This window comes from Diorhabda sublineata, chromosome 4, assembly GCF_026230105.1.
Source record: "Diorhabda sublineata isolate icDioSubl1.1 chromosome 4, icDioSubl1.1, whole genome shotgun sequence".
NCBI classification, from domain to species: Eukaryota; Metazoa; Arthropoda; class Insecta; order Coleoptera; family Chrysomelidae; genus Diorhabda; species Diorhabda sublineata.
This window is the reverse complement of record NC_079477.1, coordinates 8,175,415-8,199,987: the sequence shown is the minus strand read 5'-3', so window position 1 is coordinate 8,199,987 and position 24,573 is coordinate 8,175,415. Positions and strand designations below refer to the sequence as shown.

The 24,573-nt window shown below is 31.5% G+C and overlaps 1 protein-coding gene across 2 annotated transcripts; it reads right to left on the bottom strand.

Annotated features, from left to right (window-relative positions):
* Positions 1–1,060: 1,060 nt before the first annotated feature.
* On the bottom strand, positions 1,061–24,326 carry LOC130442989 (uncharacterized). Of its 2 annotated transcripts, none has more exons than XM_056777420.1 (7): positions 24,071–24,326; positions 23,471–24,008; positions 22,877–23,415; positions 22,756–22,817; positions 22,262–22,321; positions 6,318–6,560; positions 1,061–6,264 (listed from the first exon to the last, which is right to left on the bottom strand). In XM_056777420.1, exons 1-7 carry the CDS (start codon positions 24,094–24,096, stop codon positions 5,351–5,353), a joined length of 2,382 nt encoding a protein of 793 aa, XP_056633398.1. In that variant the 5' UTR covers positions 24,097–24,326; the 3' UTR covers positions 1,061–5,350. The 2 variants fall into 2 exon arrangements, with proteins under 2 accessions (XP_056633398.1, XP_056633399.1); XM_056777421.1 differs by having other exon boundaries at positions 23,471–23,996; positions 24,071–24,305.
* Positions 24,327–24,573: the final 247 nt, after the last annotated feature.

Genomic DNA, 24,573 nt, shown 5'->3' with positions numbered 1-24,573 from the left:
TCAAGATTATCTTGCCTATTAACTATTTCAGTCTTTTACTTTGTAATAAAGCCACTTAAAAACTCTCTTTTAAATTCAATTAAACTGTACCAAAACCATTATGCATTTTTGAGAATGAAAATAGGCAAGAAACATTGTATTTTATAAAACCAAATTCTCACAGGATGTTGTCTACATCCATTAATCGATTACCGATTATTTTTTAAAATATATATCGATTAATCCATCACCCGATTATTTTGCCCACCCTTAGCCATTAAAATTCTTGTGCACCTTTTTGGTAGTTTCTCCCATACTTATATGAACAAATGCATTTCCAATCTCTAACAACATTCAGATTAATTGTAATCTCACGAGGCCGGGAAGTTAGACCTGATGTTTGTAGGCACAAACTTTAATGGTTCTTGTTCCTTTTAGGCTACATAATACTATATGTACCGCTTTAAAAACGGCTTCGCAATTTTTTATTGGTCTGCTTCTGACTAAATGATGTTAAAAAGTCTTAATTCAATTTACAGTCGTTGTTAGACCAATTCTTAAACACAATTTTATTTCTAAGCACACAAAAACGTTTAGGAAATAACAGAAATTACAAAAATAGAGAAAACCTTACCAAAAACACCCTTTCATAATGTATTGATGTTCCCCGCTATAGAAGCAAAATTGTGCGTCATCTAGTGGACACGTAGTTTCCGCCAATATTGACAATTTTTTGAAAGTTTGATTCTCGTCGCAATCCAAGAATTTTTTTCGATTTATGCCGTAATATCACATAATATACTTCCGTCGTCATGCCATTCTGCACTCTTCAAATAATCCATTATCAATTTTTATTAGAAAATTAACAATATTAGGAAAATTGGAACTGATGTAATAGGATTTTGATACATTTGAAATAATGGAATTACAAATAGATGTGTTGATGTACTCCTACACGAAAGAGTATTGCTGCAAATTTACGCACCAAACTCTGCTCCCTTGAGATAGGTTAGGGAAATATATAGAAAGATTACAGAAACGAACTGGGTCGTATAATAATAGTATAAATGAAATAAGTCAATTTTTGTCATATTTTTAATCAGATCTGTTAACATATAAACTTATATAGGTAATACTTATTTACAAAATGTAACTTCTATGTAAACCTTAAATAAAAAGATCAACTCTTCAAAAGTTAATTGCAACATTCTATTGTATTTAGAACAATACAACATAAAAAATACGAAATGTAGAATAAATAATTTTTTAACATAATTTCTATTTGATATTTTAACCATTTAAAATGAAGGCTACCGTTTTAATATTCACCATTTAGCGCCAACAGCCGGTGAGGTTTTGAAATATAGCTACCAAAATATAAATCATTTTCACTAATGTAGATCGTGAAACCAGTTCTATTCTATTACATTATTAGCATCTAGAATTCAACGGATGCGCCAGGTATATTTCCAGGAATATTATGTTTTCCCACACGAAGGCAATTCTTTGTATGGTTTTCATAAGCTGTTTACATTATGTTCTGATTAATTTTATATAGACAATTTCTAAGAAGACATTTTTGTTTATTTACGGCCTTCTAGAATCTCAATTATCTAGAAAACCATTAGATATAAATAAGCGATAGTTTAGCTGCCAGAGGCACCATAGTGAACAGATCAGGATAGTAAGTAGTAAGAAAATGGTAAATTTACATAAATTAAATAAGTGTCAAGTAATAAGTGCAAAGTTTATTGTATAAATAAATTCTCCAAGTAAGATACAGCGAGTGTAAAAACCCAGCCCATCGTTCAAAAACTGTTTAGATAAATAAGAATATTACAATATCGAGCATGTCACGGGTTCTTTTTACTTACTCCAAAAAAGTTGCCGAAAAAAACTTTCTTAAAGCAGTGATTAGTTCGCTTTTGCACATATTTCGGCGACCTCACTCTACAGTGTATCTGGTGGCAAGTACAAACACAGTAGCCCTCAATGAAAACATTATACCATAATAAGTTAATTATACCCAAGTCGTACACATGAAGACATTGATATATGTATGTGATTAGTCAAAATTATTTGTGTAAGCCTCATATCTGTTGAAACTTTGTAAAACTAGAATATAGTATATAGTATAGTCAATAAGTTTATGTAAAGGGGGTAGGAGCATAATAATCATCACAGTTTAGTTCCATCTCATTCCAACTCATTTTCATTGGTGTGGAACCGTCAACAAAATATGTACTGCAGGTCGACATCAATCCTTTTGAAAATTTCATCAAAGTACTTGGCATTATTTGTAAGTCACAGAGAGGTGTACAATTTTCTCACGAGGAATTATTCGTTTTGGTTAAAAATGAAGTCATAGTGATAGTAAATTCGAACAAGTATGTAAATATGTTACAGAAAATTTTTTTACACCACTATATGAGTTTGCTTGGAGTACAATTAATTCCAATGATTGCACATGCACATACTGCATGAGCAGCAATGGCTGTTTTGAGGAAACACACCCCAGAACTAGGTTGGAATTTCTGGAACCGTTTGTGATAATCATACTCAACATACTGTTTACATTACCACCACACCAACACTCACAATTATACTATCTGACATGCCAAAGATTTATCTCTGAAGACAATAACGTTGTCAAAACGCGCGTCAGATAGTGTAATTGTGAGTGTTGATGAAGTGGTAGAGTAAACAGTATGTTCAGTACTTCTTAGAGTACTTCGTCTAGGAAGAAATTGCCAACATAACACCCTGATATACCGGTAAGATTTACGACAAATGAAAAATTGTTTTACTCAATATACATAGCTACCTAACTAGAATTAGGTGTATACCTAAATTATACAAAACAAAAAGGTTTTGATTCATACAACAAGTTATGTTCTAAGTCATTTCAATTGTTGAAAAGTTTTTTTTTTCCAAAAAAATAGTAATTTTGAAATTAAATAAAATTATAAATTCAAATATAAACAAGTAAACAATATTGTACTCGTTAAATAACTTAGTTCTTTTTAAACAAACAAAAAAAATTCAAAAATATTTTTTCGATAATCTACATTATTATTTAATAACTACGTCATGTAGGTCGCCGAAAAAGTTTAGTGTATAACGTGCAGAAACTAGTACGTTTCATACCTGCGACAATCGAATGAGTATCTTATTTTCCGCGTTGAGCGTTCAGAAACGTTCGCATGTTTAGTGACCCCGGTTGACAACCGTTCAGTGTTCAATGAGGCTTATTTTGAAAGCGACTACATTGAGGTAGACGAATAAATATTTTTTACAAAAAAATTAAATTCCTATTATTTTCTGAATAAATCTGAAAGGAGGAATTATTCCATAAAAATTAATGCTTTAATGCACTTTCCATGCCGGCAACACGCCTACCGTGACCGTACTCTTATCTATAAGGTGCCACCGACACGCCTGCTGTGTCCCATCTTCTAAGAATTATTTCGGGTTGGGAATTCCCGGATAACGCAGATAATCATTTGTTATAGGTACGGTCATTTAGTCTACGCATTGTGGTAATACAAGTTGTACGTGGTTTTGTATTTTTGTGAATCTGTGTTGTGAAAAGTTTGAGAAAGCGAAAAGTATTTTCAGAGTTGTTGAAATCACACGTCGTCGGTGAGCTACTAATACCTCCTATCTGCATTTTAAGCGAAAATGAGACTAATGTACCATAATCTGTAAAATTTTCTTGCGGATCGAATAGAAATAGCTCCGAAATGCTAAAAAATTCAGAAATGTACATAATCTTTGTATTCTAATACCTCCTATTTCACAACTACTTTTATACTGCACGTGGCAATATCTCCTATTTGAAACCGTAATGGCAGTTACTGTGTAGAGTTTGATGTGTATATGTGTATATAAGTGGAAAGATTGCAGGGAGGTTTTCGCAATTTCTACAGAATTTGGAGGCGACTTGGTACCAATTGTTTCCAAGAGTGGCAGAGAGCAACTGAAACCACAGCTAACGAATATAATCAGTTTAAGAGTGGTGTAGATCATTGTGATCAGATCATTAGTTATTACAGTTTTGAACACAAAACTCTTTGCTGGTACAAAAAGCTGGGTATTCACATAATTCAAGTTATGTTGATAAATGCATATATTATGCATAACCAAGATGCACCAACGAAGCTAAATCTATACGACTTCAGATTATCTGTAATAACAAGTCTATTAGATCCTCTGCCAGAAGCAAATCGCTGACAACCTGCATTATTTCATTTTCCAGACCATTGCCCAAAAGACGCAATGAGTAATACAAAAAGGCTTAAATGTAAGAACTGCTGGCAATCCAGGAATGTGCGAAAAGCATCACTATATTTTTGTCCTCAATGTCCTGGAGAACCCGGATTGTGTTTAACACTCTGTTTTAGAGTTTACTTATTTTATATTTTATTATTATCCTTGATTGTTCAAATATACTTATAGTTCATAATTCCAAGTGTTTTTTTAGTTTACTGAAAAACTGTGAAGGACACTTTAGGCGTGTCGGTAGCACATTCCATCAGATATCATACTAGGTGTCTTGAACACGGCTGCCGTGATCACATTTTTTTTGTCAATTTATGGAAAAAAATTGTTGTACATTAGTCTATTTGTATAACATAAAATTCATATTTTGGTAATCACTGCATGGCACACAGGTTGACATCTCTATGAGCTCATGGCAGTGGAAGTGTTAAGTAGTAGTTGTGTAGTTAGAGTGGCTCGTGGTTAATCTAGTATTAATCATATAAATTATTCAGTTTCCACACGTGTTGTACACTATATTGTTCCAACGACTTAAGTATTTCGAATACTTAATAGCTCTATGAACTAGCGTAGGATATAATTTTACAATATGATGTAATACTGTCACTTTTAACAAAGTGAGAACCCGTTATACTAAATCTTCTTTCGACTCTCTACGAAGTAGTACAGAAAGTTGTATATTTTGGCGCTGGTACCTTTAAGGCCATCAATCAGGGAACAGGAATCACAACTATCTGCGCCAATATATGATTAGGTTACAGAAATTGCAGCAAGTACAACCGCTAACCTCGACAACGAAGATGGTACTTGGAAGAAAAAGAAACTGAACCAATAAACTTTACATACGTTAATTTTACAGTTCCATTAAGTAAATACCTAGGCCACTCGAATAATTTTGACTTGATATAACATATGTTAGTTTTAAACAAGTTATTTAAAGAAATCAGTAAATCCGTAATGGAATTGCGCATTTAAAATAAATTCCAATCTGTTACTAACCAGTAACAAATTTTCGTGACAAATTAAGAACCAAATAATCTTATCTAGTATACACCGAAGTAATTAATTTACTACAAGTATCCTTGGACTTTCATCGTGGCGCGGGAGGAGGAGGAGCATATTGGAAATACATTCCAGTCATACGCTGCGCAGGTGGAGGAGGAGGTGGTGTATTAAAAAATAATGTACCGTTCGGAATGTGGTATCCGCCAAAAGGATTAGATTGTGGAGGAGGTTGATGAGTTATATTTTGATATGTCAAAACAGGTCTTTGCGGGGGAGGAGTTTGCTGCATTAAATGACTTTGAGGGGGCGGTTGGTGTAACGGTGGTCCTTGAGGAAGTGGCGGCTGTTGAGGTGGAGGCGGGGGAGGTTGTTGTAAATTTTGTATATGTAAATTAGGAGGAATCTGCATCGATCTTTGTTGCACAGCTGGTGGTCTTTGTTGAAGAGTTGGTCCTTGTATATGAGGAGGGGCTTGATTAGAAGGTGGTCTCTGTTGAGGGAGTGCAGGGTTGGATGGAGCTTGCTGTCTTAAAGGAGTAGGTGGAGGCGGTAATCTTTGCGATGAAACACTCTGAAACGCATTTTGAGGCGGTGGTGAGGATTGATAAGGAGTTTCTTGCAAAGTTATTTGTGGTTGTGACATGCCGTTAGAAGGATTTTGCGTTACACTAGGTGGCGGGTGTTGTAACATTTGCGGCGGAGGTTTAAGTAAATTTTGTGGAGACAATGGACGGTTATGTGTGGGTGGTGGCCTAGAGGTATCAGGTGACAGAGATCTCGGAGATATAGATCCGTTTGATCGAGATTTTACCGGACTTCGTGAACGTTCTCTGCTTACAGATCTTCTTCTTCTAATTCTATCTCGTGAACGGCTCCTGTCACGCCTCATGCGTCTTGATGAACGAGATCTAGACCTGGATCTAGACCTAGATCTGGACCTAGATATTGATCGTGAAACAGAACGGCGAACTCTTGGATTTCGACCCCATCTGCTTCGCCCTGCAAACAATATTTGATCATATGATATTGTGAAATAGAATTTATAAATTTACCTCTACCAGAATTGTTCGAATTGTAAGCTCTTTCAGCCATATCTTGTAGTTTGGGATTGATGACTTGTTTCGCTTCTTTTAGAACAGCAACGAGATCTGCAGCTTTGTTGTAATTGCTAGGAGTGAAAAATGTGTACGCCGTACCAGTTTTTTGAGATCTTCCAGTTCTTCCTATTCGATGAACATAATCCTCAGAATTTGATGGATAATCGAAATTTATTACGAATTTTACATCTTCGACATCTGTAAGGTTGATATTTGTGTCAATGTTGACAAAAAAAATATGTGTAATATTAATTTATTAATCAAACTATCATGAATTAAGTAAAACCAAAAAATATTTCACCAATTTGATAATTTATGATTAAGAGTTAAGCTTTAAAAATAGTTGAATTGGAATATGTTTACAAAAGTTTTTCACTTTCAAAGTATCCGAGTTAAATATTTTTTGGCTTAAATAATTCTTCTTAATCCTTGAGAATATATTAAAAATATGTTTTCATCAACATTAAGATTTAAACGTGTTCACAATTGATAACTGAGGTGAGTACATACATACAAAAAATTGTAAAACAGTATTGTAGCAGAGTTAAAGGTTATTATGGCATCAAAAGTTACAGTTGTATAGAACCATATTTAGTAACTTCCGAATAATTAAAATCTAAGGAAGGAAGCAAAAGAATATCCAAGAGCATTAAGAGATACAAAACACACTGTAGTAAACTGAAAATGGCTGGCATACATGAAATAAGGTAAGGAGGTTTCTCCATCTCAACGGATAGTGGAACTAGCGAATGTCTTGAGTAAAAAAATAGCTTACAGAATTCAAAATTCTGATTGCTGTTCATTCATTATAAAAAAATCATAAAAGAGATCTACAATATACCCAGGAGTTTTCTTTATACCCATAATGTTTACAAGAGCTGGGAATAGAAGTTTTGGATAAGTGTTCCTACTCTAATTAAGTACTTACAAATGCTACAATTCCAATGAAATATATTGTTCCCAAATACAAGGAAATGTACGAAGGAAATTTGATAATAGTATAAAATATATTCCTAATAATTCAACCGCTAAGCGGTTTGAAAAGATCAATATTACTAAATACTCGTTCGCAAGTAAAAGCACTAGACTAATAGCCAGGATCGACTAGCCATAGATTAAAGTATAAACCCTTAAATTTTTGTATGCACCACTGTATGTTAGAATGTTCAAGATTTACAAAAATTGATTAACAGTGACTTGGCTAGGTATCGAGAAATGAAAATGTACCATAAATAGATTTGCTGTGAAACAGTATACAAAAATTTAACTATCATTTGTTAGCGTCTGGTTTTTACCAAACAGTAAATACAATATTAATGCCAATGAATTAAGCAATATTAATAACTGGAAAGAAAAAGCGCTACTAATTAGTATTAAATAAATATACATGATTATGAAATATATATACAATTGAGGGCGAAAAATACTTGTCGACAAATGTTTTATTTTATAAAATCATGAATATTTATTTTGGAAACCCACCAAATCTCTCATAATAGAAGCAATACATAAGCAAAATCAATCCTGATCCAATAATAATAATTAGTATTGATAAAAAATGAGCAATTCTGTGGGATATAGTATGCGAGACACCTAAGACATTTATACAATTTCTCGAAATACATTTTTTCTTTCATCATCTAGAAAGTCCCTATAAGTTTAAACAAAAAATTTAAAATTACCATTATTCGAGTTAGGGTGGTATTCTAGTCTAGGTTTTTTTGCATATTTCCAAAGCTTAGGCCCTTAAGAATATTGCCTACATTTTTTGAAGTGGTTGACAGGATATCTCAAGTTCTACGCGACAGATTCCTTTGAAATTTTGTGGAAATCTTTTTTATTTATCGCGTCTGCCTTAGATTTTAAAAAATTTTAATTTGGAGAATTTTTAAACAATTCGAAAAGGTCATCAAAAAAATTAATATTTCATGTCGACACCATTTATGAATTTTTTTTGGCGATCAATGCGATAGCAACAGAAGGATTTTTCGAATTTTTTTGTTATAGATCACTACAAGGGCTGGAATAATTTCATCCAGAGTGCTCCGTTTTTTTATAGTTATAGTTTTTTTTATAATTTAATCAAATTCTAATTTTTTTATATTTTTAAAAAGTCAATAAATATATAAAAAAATGGATAATAAAAATGTTTTTTCATTTTTTTACATTAGTTTCAAAAATGCCTAACATTTAGGCTTCTAGACCAGAATACCCCATTAAGTAAATGAGGAAGTTATATATGCATTTTTTCTGACTATATATGTCAAACTAGTAACCTACTTTTCAAAAATCTATTCTATGTTCTTGACAATATTATTATATGACGATGAATATTTCAACAATAGTGGCTTTTGTATGGTAGTATATATACTGCCCATAGAAAGATGAAAATTAAAACAATTATTACAAGTAAAATAAATCAAGTTAAAAGAAGTTTTATTTTAAAAATATAAAAAGAAAACATTCTACGATTAAAACCATGAACATATTTTGTCTCTTCCATTTTATACTGCTACACTAATTTTTCAACTACACGTGACATTATTTTTAAGAGTTTTTCTAACATACTTTGTGGTATATTATTTCAAGCCGTTTGAAGAGAATTCCAAAGATCATCCAAAGACGTGGGATTCAATTTTCTAACTTTACGATCCGGTTCATCTCACAATAATTCTGTTGGATTTAGATACGAAGATTGTGGGGGCTATTTCATCATTTCTAACTCACCACTATCTTCTTTATTTTTTAAATAGTTGATAGGAGGCTTAGATGTGTGCTTTAGGTCATTATCTTGCTGAAAAACATATCCACTACCGATTAGGCGCATCTCAGAAAGGTTAGCATGCATTTTTAATATTTAATGGTAACCATTTTTGTCTAGGGTTCCTTTAAATCTGTAGAAAACCCCTACTCCAGCATATGAAACAGACTCCCACACTATCATAGAGCCTCCTCCATGTTCAACAGTTGGAGTTATAACATTGGGGTGCATTTTTTCTGAAGATCCGAACATAAATTCTTCGCTTTTGCCCAAAAATTTCGAATTTGGACTATTCAGTCTACAGGACTTGTTTCCAGTTTTCTACTGTCCAATCATTATGTGCAAGGGCCCATTCTAGTCTTTTTTTCTGCTTACACGTCGCAAGAATGGTTTCTTTGTAAAAGTCATTTAGGCCAGCTTTTTGTAAGCGTTCCTTTACTTCACTTACTGATATCTATTTATTGTGACTTTAATTGAACTGATTTGAATTTCCGGTGCTGTGAGCTTCCTATTCAATTTGGATATGATATAACTCTGTATTTGAAATTTTTTGCGACAAATATTTCTAACCTTAAAAATGATTTTGTAGTTTCCCTTTCAAATGTCCAGAAATTTTAAAACTTTGGATAAAGGAATATTGGAATCAGTCGAGAACAAGTAGATTATGTGGGGAACATTTCCTAACATCAGGTTACCAAGTTATACTTGGTAGCAAACAAAAAGTCTTAAAACTTGATGCCGTTCTGAGTATGTTTAATTTTTTAAAAAATTTCAAACACGTCACGGAATCTCGAAAGGAACCAGCACGACGAGTAATATTTTGAACAATTTTCAATAAGGTCCATTTATTGATTGCAACGTTAATTTTTTTACATAGACATCAAAAAAAATTTACGGATCATAACTATAGTTCTTCTGCTGAAAATCATAAAAAATTTACAAGTTTTATAAATTTAGATTATTGATAAATGGGGGAGAGATATTAACAAAAGGTATTAATGTAAAAAATATATTAGTAAATAGAGCTATAAAATACTTTTCAGGCAAAATCAGTTTATTTATTCCAGTACAATCCATAAATCACGAATTTCTTGCAAAGGAACTAAACGAAATTAAAATTGTTAGAAAAGTTATTTATACTTTTTTAAAATGTAGAATGCACCATTATTCCGAATTGTTGAATAATGAAATTCATGGAAAATCGTCTACCATTAAACAAAAAATAACAAAATTTGATTTTTTCAAGTAAGTTACTTTAGGCAGTAAGTCGGGCTTTAGATAGATTAGATTAAAATTTCAAGGTAATTTTCAGTTGTATATGTATGTTCTAATAATAATATTTGGTTATGTAACCCACTGAACTAATGACATATCAACACGGAACAGCTTCAAAGATACTAGAAGTTGTCGATAAACAGATTGGTCTTAAAATTTGTAAATTCCTCTTGCTTATAATAAACACAAGTTAGTATAAGAAAATTTATTATTTATTTCACTATAACATGAAATGGCGCGGTAGTGTGGAAACTAAATATAGATAATAAAAAGGCTTGTGCAAGATTTTGAGACCACATTAAAATCAGTAAAAATGTCAGACGCAAGACTGCGGCCTCCCATGTCATTTGAGGGAAACCTCTCAGAAAATTTTAAACTAATTAAACAACACCTAGAGATTTATATAATTGCGAATGGCAAAGATGAGGATGATAAAATTAAGATTGTTACTTTATTAAATTTAATTGGAGAAGAAGGAATTGAGGTGTACAATACATTGAAGTTAACGGACACAACGAGAAAAGTGTATTAAAATGTAATGGAGGAACTAGAAACTTATTTTACCCTAAAAAAGAACGTAGCTTACGAGAAATTTGTATTTTATAACCGAAAACAGGAAGAGGGTGAATATTTGGATCATTTTTTAAAAATTAATACGGAGTTGTAAGTTTAATGAACCTGAATGAATGATAAGAGACAGAATTGTATTTGGCGTTAACAATAAAGCTTAACAAAATATACTGTTACATTTAGATACCTTAGATTTAAAGAAGGCAACACAAGTATGTCGAGCAAACTAAATAGCATCTGTTCAAGTAAAAAAGGTATGCAAGGTACAAGTGAAACAAAAGTGGATGCTGTCAAACGATAACAACAAAGTTTTAAGGGCAAGTATCAGAAATACAGGGATCATAACAAAGTGGAAGTTACAAAGCAGAAAAATTTTACTGCAGAAGTTGTAGTTAGGATCATGGACCTCACCAATGCCCGCCATATGGGAAAAAATGTATTAGTTGTTTGAGGTATAGACATTTTAGTCAAGTGTGTCGAAACCAAAGTAAAACAGTTAAAAAGCTACAAGCTACAAAAGCTGTTAGTATCAAGTATTACGGTAGATGAGGTTAAAAACTGTAAGAAGTGGACTGAATTTTTGGACATAAGTGACAAGATAGTTAAATTTAAGATTGATACAGGATCACAAGTAAATATTTTACCTAAAAATATTTCTGATAAGTTGAAAATTGATAATAAAAATCTACAGCTAACAGTTAAAGCTTATGGAGGGTTTAAAATTTTACCGCTAGGTTTTATAGATATAGATTGTTTATTTAAGAAAAACAAGTTTAATATTCATTTTATTGTAGTTGAGGGTAGTTTGGCATCTATTTTAGGTCTTCCAAGTTGCATTAATCTAAATTTGATTCGGTTCTGAGTTTAAACAAAGAAAATTTTATTAAAGGAAATCAAGATGTATTTACGGGGCTAGATAAATTTGGCAAAAAATGTAACTAAAAAGATATGGTGTACCGATTGCAAAGTAGGGTACCGCTGACAATAAAATAAAAAGATTAAAAGCACAGTTAGAAAGTTTAGAAAAATGTGGCATTATATCTAAATTTGATGGCTGAGTTATTTAGTAATATTAGAAAAGAGTGACAAAAGTTTAAGATTATGTTTAGATCCAAAATATTTAAATGAGACTAGAACGTGAATTTTGTATTATTCCTACATTAGATGAAATACGATCAAAGCTTCAAGGTCAAAGTTGATTTACAGTTTTAGATTTTAAGGAGGCTTTTTACCAGGTTGAATTGGATGAGAATTCAAACAAATTGTGCGCATTGGTACAACTTTTGGCGTTTATAAGTTTAATAGATTGCCATTTGGGATCTACTGTGCACCAGAGTTTTTTCAGAAACTAAGTAAGGATAATTTTGGAGATACAGGGTTGCCTAGCTTTCCTTGACCCCACACATCGGTAAAATAAAATTGCGTCCTCAGAAAAACCGGTCATTAGTCCATTGTAACATTTAAATGGACTAATGAAATTCTTCAATGTGTAGTTTTAATTATTATGTAGTAAATTACTATTTTGTATTAGAGATGGGACATAGTCGATTAATATAGATTATTTCGATGGATTTATTTCATTATTTTTTGTGTCTCTTTCACTTTGTACTTCTCGTACTGTTCTTTTTTTAGGAATTACGATTGTTTTCAACATGGCACCTAATAAAAAAAAGTATTGTTTAGAATTATTACGAAAAATGACAATCCCATACGATATATCAAAAATATCGATACATCGCAAAGTATCGATATAACACACTTTTTTTGTACGAACAACCCTAGTTACGGATAACGATTTTACTTTGTTTTTCACAAACAGTGTGCCAGGACAGGGAAAAGTCGAAGAGACGATCGTACACACTTCGTAAACTAACATAGCATTTTCGTTAAGGCCGCTTGACATTACGCAAGACAACGCACAATTCAAGACGCAATATTTCTCGATGACAAGTAGACGCAGATGAAGTTCAGCTGATTGTTTTATGCAAAATCTCGCGCTTGCAATTATCGGTTTGGTGCCATTTTTATTGCGTGCAAGTTGCAATTCTAGGAAGAAATGAGTTTCTGATCCGCTGATATTACGTCTCTTGCATAGGATTTCTTAGTTATCTATATTTTATTTTTCTTGTGAGTTTGTCCAATGTTTCTTCATCCAACCTCAAATATAATTTTGTATGTTTTCTCCACTAATTCTATTCCTGAATTTATTCTTTATTCTATCTGACCATGGCTTGGCCCACCATGCCTTAGGTGCTTTTTTCTGCCCAGCAGACTCCAAAAGTAAGCAGCATAAACTGACTACAAAATATCAAATAAAATTTGAGATTAAGAAATTGTTTACTTTTTCTTATGGTATTTCGATTAGTGGCAATCATGATGCAATGGGAAGAGCATTGTGTAATGTTAATCAGCGTGCAATACTGTGCAATATCTTGCTCGTTGTTTTACCTCATATCAAGTGGCCTTTATAAATCAAGTTAACGTGTTTATGTATCATATTTCAATTGAAAAGTAATCAAAAAATTTGTCTGGAAACTTTCCGTCGGTAGTGAATATTTTGCAGAACTTCCTATTTTCGATATCAAATCGCGTAAGATGGACGACCCTTTATCAATTACAATGTATATTCCTCTCGTTGTCGAAGCCATTTTTTTGAGAATGTTCTCAAAAATCATCATTATAATGCACTTTGTTTCTATTTCTTTATTGTTGTTAAATATATCCCAGATATTATAAATGTAGTTGGCGTGAATGAATAACATGAAGTTTTAGTAAAGTTTCTGAAAAGTATGTTTGAACATATATTGAAAAATAGCAATTTCCAACCTAATTTTTTTTTCAAGTAAACACTAAAAGATCAACACTAATTTCTTTTCAAAAACAATGTTATTATACCCATTCATATTCTTTGGCTTGTAAATTTCTCGCATACCATATTCTCGTTCACAAAGGCTCCAAAGTGTCGTTTCAAATCGAGCATAATAGTTTTACACAATAAGTGAGAAACGGAATAGAGAAACTAAAATGTCGATTCTATTGTTAAATAAAAAATTGTTGATGGCTTTTGTTTAAAAATTATTCTGATTTTGACAAATTTAAACAAAAACTAACAAACAAAAATACACACTAACTGAAAATAAAGCAAAAAAAAATTAAAAAATTCAGAATTTAACGACAAGTTCAAAATAATAAAGACCTTTTTATATACATGGTGTTTCTAAATTCCTGCGACAAAATTCGGGAGATGATTGCTCGTATGAAATTAAGATGGATTTTTCCTATAACAAAATTTCCTCACTCCACCCCTTTCCGAGATATGACCCTTAAAAGATGGCGACTAAAAGTTTTTTTTTCGTGTACCGCAATGCATGACACGTAGGCTATATTTATTATATATATATATATATATATATATATATATATATATATATATATATATATATATATATATATATTTATATATATTTATATTATATTATTATATTTATATTATATATTTATTATATTTTACATCTTTACTGTTTTCCACTCAATTTGATGAAAAAATTATAAATATGGTGTTTATTTTTTTCTCTGCAGTTATTGTTTTGGGAATTCAAAATAAAAGAAATTTTCAAATAAAACAAGGATTTTAAGTTATTATTTTACAGGATGTCTCATAACGACCCAATTACTTTAGTTGAAAAAAAAAATACTTTATACAGGAGTTTTAGTAGCCACGAGTCACTTCGACAGAAAGCGTGGCGTATTTTTTGTTCGCATGTTTTACAAGAACGGTCGTTTATACGTCTTGCCAAGGCGCCTATATTGTTCAGAATATGGATTAAGACACATTAATGAAGCTCCGAGTGCAAATTTAATCTAAATATGGGTTAACCGTTGTGAAGAGACCGGTTCCACGTTTAAACCGACAGCAAAAGGTCGTCCAAGAACGTCTAGAACCACAAGCAATATTGATAGGGTGAAGGAGTCAGAAAATTCGCATATGTCTACTTGGAAGCGATCAGCGGCTTTAAACTTAAACGACGACGAAGAAATACTTAGTCGATCTTCCACTTTTGATAACATCTTTTTTCAGATAAGGCTCATTTTCATTTAAATGGGTTCGTAAACCGACAAAATTGTCGTTATTAGATCGAAAAAATCCAAAAATACATAGTCCGTATTAACGGTATGGGCAGCAATCTCAAGCAAAGGAATTATTGGCTCTTTCTTCTTTGAAGATTCGCGAGGACGAAACATCACCGTTAACACCGACCGCTATGTTGCGATGTTATTTCCAAAAGAGGTGATATCCCTTAGCCCCCACGTAGCCCTTACTTGACTCCTCTCGATTTTTTTGTGAAGACACCTCAAACATAAAGTCGACATGAACAATCCGAGGGACATCTGTCAGTTAAAGGAAATATCCGCCAGGAAATGGCTTTTCTTTCAACAATACCTTATGTATCTATTTCTTTAGTCTATGCTTTATAAATTCACGTTCTATTGCGCAACCCTGTACTTATTTTTATATGTATTCATTTGTATGAATTAAAATATAAGAAACAAAATTCGCAAATCGTTTGCGTACATTTTCGAATGGTCAAGGAATACTCCCGATCTTTTCTTCAATATCGTTTCTTAAATCTGTCAAATTTCGTAGATTATTCTCGTAGATAACCCCACAAGAAAAAAACAGGTGGGGTCAAGTCAGGGCTCCAAGGTGGCTATTCAATAACATCTCCTCGTGAAATCACCTTTTCTGGGAACAGAACAACTCGTGCAATGCAGCTAAAGAGTTGTTAATGGTGTGCGATGTGGCCCTATCCTGTTGGAACCATGTCAGCCAATAATGCTCACATTATTGCAGTTCAGTCCCGAAAAAATTGCGTATTACGTCGACATAGCATGCAGAAGTTACAGCCACTGCATTTCCTCTGTTATCTTTATAAAAGTACGGCCCAATAATGTAGTTCGTCGACATAGCGATCCACACGGTGCCTTTTGAGCTATGCAACGGCCGTTTATATAAGGTCTGTGGATACTTTTCTCCCCAAAAACGACAATTTTGGCGATTTATGTATCCATCCAAATGAAAATGTGCCTTATCGCTGAAGAACATGTTGAAATTGTTAAATCTCTCTAACATTGCATTCACAAAATTCAATCTTATAACGTAATCATTTTCATGTGAAACTTTCACAATCTGAATTTTATAACCATTTATAACCGTTCTTGCTGTCCTTGGAGACGTGATGAATTTTGCCAATAGTGTTTCCAGTAGTATTGATCTGATGTCTGGATCTGAGCTAAAATTGTTGCATTGCTTGTAGCTTCCGCAATGTTGCGCTGTCGATAGATAATGTAACCGATACAACCATCGAACTCGAATAAGAATAAACGAGCCCCGCGCATTGTTTTCTTCTCACTCACTCTTGAAAAAGTTGGATCGTTTTGAAACACTATTTCATAAAACTTCATATTGAAAAATAGTTTTCATATGAAATAAATTAAGAGTAATTTCACCCTCGTATAATGTAACCAAAATATTGAAAAAATACCCGTAGTTAGTCCTTTGCAAGTGCATGAAAATTACAGAATTTCATTTTTTTAGCATCACTGAAAATCCAGAAAAAAAAAATTTAGTTACCACCTTTTAAGGGTGATATCTCGGAAAGGGGAAGCGTGAGAAAATTATGTTATAGGAAAGACCCATCTTAATTTCATATGAGCAACAACTTTCTAAATTTTGTCGCATGAATTTTAAAACAGGCTGTATATATATACATACCGTGAAAGAAAATGCAGTCAAATTTTGAATACAAATTAATAAATATTAATATAAATTTCCAACCTAAAAATATTCTTGAATTAGAAAGCAAGTAGTATTGAATTATGCAAAGGCAAAAATAAAAATTTAAATTATAATGAAGGATGAAAATATGATAGAATTTCAACTAAATCGATTTCATAAGCAAAATTTTTATTCACATATAAATATTTGTCTTAGCTTCACGTGATAGAGAAAGCTGGTATAACTTATCATCTTTTTAAATCTGAAAATCAGTTATTTCTGAGGAACCAAAAAAATATTTTATTTTCATTTTTTATATTTTTGTCGTTAAATTCTACAATGATGTTAGAAGATACACCCGTAAAAAATATGAAAGAATTTCAAATTAAGATTTATCGCAGCTCATTATTTTGTTTTGTAGCTAATTATTTATAAAAGTATAAAAAAGTATCTAAATTATTCAAGTAATTCAATTTCAAAGCAGCCATAGATTAATATTTCAATGATCTTTATTATTTGCTTTAATTAATTATTAAATTCAAATTTTTTTATTACCGTATCAAAACAAAGAAGTTTATTGTTGAATATTTTTGTAGCGTCAAACATTTTTTCAAAAACTGTAATTTTGTTTTGATTGAATTTCGTGGTATCACAAAATCATTGGAATATTTTTTTAACATATCAAACAAAAATAATTCTTGTAGAACATTATCAAAAGCTTTCAGATTATTTTCGGTAGTATTCAAATAAAAAAATAAATATGTATTTTTGGATTTCTTTGGACTTGACCAAAATCAATTCTTCGTAAGAAAATATTTTCAATATTTCAATAACGAATTGTATTTTAAATGCTAAAAAATATGCCTGTTTACCAAGAAACTTAAGAACTACGTTTTAGTAAAAATAAAATCACACCTAATACTAGCAGAATTTCAAAATGAGAACTCTGTGTTTAAATATATAGTCCAATTGTAATTATGAGATGGTTCCCCCAGAAGATAATGAATATTAATTTTCAGAAAGACTCTTTGGATGCAAACAAAGCAATGTAAACTAAAAACTTCTTTTATAAAATGTATTATATTCTAAACCAAAAATACCTAATAAGCTTGTTAAGTATCTTAAAGAAGATTTTCAAGTCTACAGGAACTAATATAAGAAAAAGTTCTGTTATCAGAGATTAAAGAGTTGTTAAATAATCTAATCAACAACACCGTCCCGCCATATTGCAAATTCCGTTTTTCCAGACTTACATTCATTATTAACTGTTTGATAATGGCCTATTATTTAATGTAATGAAAAATTATTCCGTATTCTGGAACCTAATATCAATTGTAACCATGATAAATCACCAAGTCATAGTCTAAACTCTGATCTTTTCCAACACTGATACATCAACAACTATATGCATCTGCATAAAATCAAAACAATAGTAGTAATAAACGTTATTACTAATATTTCTAAAGGCGACGTTTGTGCCGAATCTTAAAAGAATTCTTTTGTTATATAATTTCCTAAAGTACAACAGAGTAAAATCTCCAAAAATGTTTATTATTCTTTACACATAATTAATAAATTACACAGCATCAATTAGTACTATATAACTAAAACACAAACTACAAAAAAATCACAAATCACTTTTTTAATCTTTGCTTTAGTCATTTGTATTTATTATAATTGGTTCAATATCTATATTGACCAAATGTTGGTCTTCTATTATTTGTTCTGTATGTCTCACGTAATTATTCCAAACCTGTGCACTGCAATTTTCTAATGCATCTTTCCATATAATTATAATATGTTGATACCATATCCGTTTCTTCTAATATATTTATTGAAATATATTTTTGGTCCAAACAATGGTAGGGTGTCTGTGTTTTTTTAAACAATTCATCGTTATAAAGATTTTGTTTTCAGTCTTTTCTGTAATTTTACCATAATAATATGTGAAAAATAATTTCGATGAAAATATTTAACTTGCATTTTAGGGGACTAGTACCGATTATGAGGGTAAAAAATGAAGAATTAAATATTTTTTTCGCGTTTTCTTTATTATAATTCCACAAATCCTTTTGTTTATAATTTTTTAATAATAAAATTTTTTTTATTCAACATCATTTTATAGAGGGCGCCAAAGTTGAAACTGAAAATTTAGTAAATATGAAACACAAATTCAAAAAGCTTTTTAAAAAGGCAGGTACCTTATATCATAATTTACTACCTTTGAATGAAAAATTGGAAAAAAAATGACGGCTGTTAAAAAATATGTAAAATTAACGTTTGTTCTTTTACTTTTAATTTTTCTTTTCAATTTTGTCAAATTTTTTTTGGTAAATTACGATAAAATACAAAAAATTGTAACATGCCATTCGGCTTGTTACGTTTTTTCTTCAAACATTATGAATATTCTTTTGTTCACTTATTGCGGCACAGTAGTCAAACAATATAAATTCAGTTTTTTTATATATTAGAGCATAAGCTCCTTTTATTCAAATATGTTCTTTCTACTCGTTCCTTCTTCAGTAATTTTCATCCGTGTTCCTGTTTCCTTCCTCATTTTATTTTTTTCTTGCAGTTCTGCAGCTGCCAGGCCAGAGTTTCAACCACACCCAAAGCACTCAACCGGTATACTACAAAAAAAACAATAACTGGGAATCCAGTTAACCATTCCGGATTTCCACACATAGGACCAAGATTTATCTTCAATATATAAATAAATTCGAGTTGTTTTTATTTTCCAACTGATTTTATTTGTTGTTCTCTTTTGGATCTGCAGTTAATGCGAATTTATTGTTTTTCAATAAATTTATTTTTTCCTTCCTGAGGAAGAGTCTCTAGCCGGGGAATTTAAGGTTATAAAATCAAATAAAACGCACAAAGAATTAAAAAATCTGTCCATTGGTTACAAAGAATAACCTAGCGCAGATTAAAAAATGCCATTTTGAACAAAATGCGTTTAAAGTTTAGGTTAGGTTTTTTGAAAATTATAAATGGTACTAGTCCCTTAAACAAATCTTTTGCATCTACCAACACTTCTAATATTGTTATCCGGCCAAGACGTTAATTTAGTTCCTCTATCATATATCCATATTTCATCTAAAAATACAATTTATCTTGAGAACATACTATACGAGATGCGTTCGTCTTCTTTTTTGTACTTAAATCCCAAATGTTTCAATAAATTTGATAAAGATGTGCTTCATACAGAAACAATTTCTTTACTTCAACATTCACCATTTAAAGTTTTGACAGTAGCATGTTTTCCTACAAAAATAAATAGATTAAGGAATATATAGTTAGTTGGTAAACCAAACTCACATATTTATCGAAATGTTTTAAGCCCCCTTTAGAGATTAGAACTTTTGTTAATGGCATTATAAGAAACTATTCAAATGACAAGTAAATATTATTGTTAATTACCTTTTGTACTCTTTTGATTGAAAAATTGTTTTTGTTAATGTTTAAATATCAACACCTTACATATAGCTGTAACATGCCATTCGGCATTCAACAAAGTATCTTATCTAAATGGATTCCATGATATTTAACTTCCTCCTTTCGAGGAATTTGTAACATGGCATTCGGCTTATGTTTTTTTTAAACATTTTGAATATTCCTTTGTTCACTTATTGTCGCACAGTAGTCACTTTTTATTTATTTATTCTATTTATTTGATTCTTTATTTTCGCTGGTAAGTTTTTCTTACTTTTATATATACATATAATAGGTCATATGGTTAGAGGTTGAGAATATTTTAAATCTATACTTACCAGTATTAAATGAAGTAAAAAAAATAGAGCTCTTAAAAGAACTAATTTTAATAATAAATAGGCCTTTAATCCAAACCATTCACTAAATAATGTACAAATATGAAAAAAATCCACATATCCACAAAATAATCCAACGCCAAACTTATAGTGTATCTACCTGTCAATTATAAAGTTTGAAATTGTTACATATGTCTCGCAATTGTTGCAATGACAAATGGTTGTATTGAGTTTTTTAATTCCATTATTAAAAGGCAGTACAAGCATAGTATGTGTTGGACAATATCGTCAACTAAATCACCTAGGAGAAAAGATTCAGTGTTTAGACTATAGTTATGCAATAATTAAATTTTTAGTTATTAAGTATTTTTAACCATGTGCAAATGTTACAGGCAAAGTTATATTATAGAAGAAGCAAGTCTTAGTGGGATTTTACAATCCATATTTTAAATAATCTTTGATATATATAACTATTCTAAAATAGTAATCTCAAAGTGATTGGATTAAAGGGAAAATAAAATTTCCAAATGTACTTTTTATTTAAAAAAAAAATAAACCTTGAGAAACAGTTTACTAACATTTGCAATAGAGTAAATACTGAACATACTGTTGTTAGTACCACTACACCAACACTCACAATTACACTGTCTGACGCACGTTTTGATAACCAAGTTATCGTCTTCAGAACTGTTAAGATTCAGTCTCTGAAGATGATAACTTGGTTATAGAGACGCGCCTGACATTGTAATCGTGAGTGTTGGTGTAGTGGTAGTGTAAACAATGTGTTCAGTACAATTATCACCAACGGTTCAAGAAATTCCAACTTAGTAAAGAGTAAAAAAGTGTTATATGAGATCCTAGTTGAGTTTAGCACAATTTTAAATGGACACTAAGTATAGTATCGTTGAATTTCTGTATAAGAAAACCGTCTAAATCGATTTTAACTTTAATTTAAATTTATAATACCAATATTCATGTATACTGAAAAATTTAATGAATAAAGTAGTTATATATAAAAAAGAGTTTAATGGGAGAATGGAAAAACGCATTTACATCCAAAGAGGCTCACTGTTAACTGTGACCTTTGACCTGGTGTTAAAATAATATAAAGCATACCAAAAAAGTGTTTGACGGGCCAACGGGATTCAACTAACAATCGACCAGTACTGGGCCATTGGCCAGCCGTCTTTAGTTGGTCCAGTAACTTAGCGACCATCTCACGATGACACTAGACAGAGCAAGTGGTAGATAGGCCAGTGCACATCAGCTTGGGCACAGCACAGCCCAATTACAAAAACAGGCCCGGTTGATAGCATTAAACACAGAAGGGCCACAGTATGACTTCTCAAACATGGCCACTTTTTGTGCATTAGCCACACAACGAAGGTCGTCCAAAAGAGAGAGGCACAGCCACAATGACAAAACTTTCTTTTCTGTCTGTCATTAACTCGCTAGTGCCTCTGGAAAAGAGAGTAGTCACAATTTTACTTTTTTGTTCACAAAACTGATATTTTTACAAATTGGCTAGCAGCATCTTAAGACCAAACATCTATTTCAGTTAAATTAATTATTTTTACTTATGAAACAAATCTGATGCTTTGCCTTAAGATGGCAAAACAGGCTAATAATACAATATATCTTTAAACCATCTACTAGCAGTTGAAAATAAACAAGTAAAATAAAAAAATAACTATTAGCCTGCCAATAATATATGAATTTATGTGGATGAATATTTGGCTATAAGACTTACCTAAACCTCTGGCTGCAACATCAGTGGCAACTAATATTGGAGCTTTTCCAGTTCGGAAATCTTAGAAATAGAAAAAAAACATTAATTTTGAACTTTACAATAAGTAATTCAATCTTGTCATTAGAAAAAAATTCACGGTAAAGACAAAAATTTCTAAATATCATTACATAAATTTATGTAGAGATATTGCAATACAGAGACAAAATGTTTCATTATAAAATATTGAGTACATATGCCACATATACCGAAAGCCAATATCCTTTGATTTGATCAGTGGATTTTTTTTGCTCACAAGTGTAGTTGGAATTTAATTACAAAAAATTATGGTAGGCAGTTATCACTAAAAAAGTCCTTTATTGTTGGCCTGATCTTAGAACTTAGTAATATATTGTTATTTTGAGTAAAGTAGTTGTTACAAATTAATAATGTGATCATTTAGTTGTTTATTGTTTCTATATTTTTTCATTAAATAAATGAATTAGTCAGCTATTCACCTTGTAAGACCCAATCCCTCTCTTGTTGAGACTTATCTCCATGTATGCATACTGCTGGCCAACTGAAACAAAGCAAAAAGAATATTAAACTTAATCAGCAAATTATAAAATTCATAATTACCCGTCTCTTTTCATCTTTCTTGTAATATCATCTACTTTTCTTTTAGTTTCAATAAAAATAATAGTCTTGTTTTCCTTCTCTGCCATAATTTCTTTAAGTAAGGTACTCAGCTTGCTCTCTTTTTCATGTTCTTGGCAAACATCAATAATTTGTAGAATGTTATGATTAGCAGATAACTGTAAGGATCCAACGTTAATTTGAATATAGTCTTTTAGAAATTCCTGTGCTAAATTCTGCACTTCCTTTGGCCATGTGGCAGACCACATTAAAGTCTGTCTATCAGGTCTTATCTGTTCAATAATTTTCCTAATTTGGGGTTCAAATCCCATATCCAACATTCTATCTGCTTCGTCTAGAACGAGATAAGTGCACCTTTTCAAGTTGGTTCTATTACTTTCTAGGAAGTCAATGAGACGACCTGGAGTTGCAATAACTATTTCAACTCCATCCATTAAATCATTAGCTTGAGGTCCTTTGGGGGCTCCACCAAAAACACATGTATTGCGAATTCTTGAAGTTTGACCAAAATCAGCAGCCACCTATAGAAATGATAAATATGAAATTTAATGATAATGATAAAAGAGAATAACAAACCTGTTGTATTTGTTGCGCAAGCTCTCTAGTTGGAGCTAAGATCAATGCAATAGGACCATCTCCTCTCATTAATCGAGATTGATGGTTTATGTGTACAATGGCAGGCAAAATGTAACTCAAAGTTTTCCCAGATCCTGTAGAAGCAATCCCAACCATATCCCTTCCTGATAATGCTATTGGCCAGCCTTGCGCTTGAATAGCAGTGGGATTTTTGAAATTCATCTTCTTTAGTTCCTCTAAAACGTATTCTGGAAAGCCAGCTTCTTCAAATGTCATAACAGGGTTGGGGATGTTTTTTCCTTTAAGAGATATTTCTTGTTTTCTTCTCCATTCATCTAAATCATACTGAGGCCTATACTGAACAGAGGGTTGAGCTACATAAAAATCCTTTTTAAAGGGTTCTAATCTGCTCAAATCCCATCTAGGTTTACGAAGCATTGAACCAGCGGCATTTCTTCTACCACCGCCACCGCCACCACCACTTCCTCCATAGCCTCTGTCACGACTACGCGATCTGCGGCGATCCCTACTTCGAGATCTTAATTCAAATAACAATTATAAGTAAAACTTAATAATAGCTCATAAACAAATCTTATTTACCTTTTCCCTCCTGGTCTTCCACGCATTATTAGAAATATGGATTAAAGGTTCAGGTGTGTCCTTGTTAAATAAAATAAACTTACATTCAGTTATAAAAACTGCAACTACAATTAACAGTTTCTCTGTAAAAACATAAATCAATTGACTTTGAGCCGGTTATTCCCTACAATGTAATTATTGTAGTATAATAAAGAGCTTTTGAGGAACTTATTACAATACACTAACCACCATTTTGCTAAGCAAATATCTTCATGTCAGTCCTGTCATTAAGAGCACGCAAAGCTTGTTTCTTATACATGACGTGTCTCATATGTAAACCCTGTGATTATTTTATAGAGCTATGTTCAGAATTTCAATATTATTATGAAGATTATTTCCAAAAGTAGTATTTTCAAAAATCTTGAAAACTATTCAAATAAAAACGTTTTGATGTGATATTTTTGAATAAATGCTGCCTCAATAATTTGATTCTTATATATAATTTACAGATTTCTCTTATTATT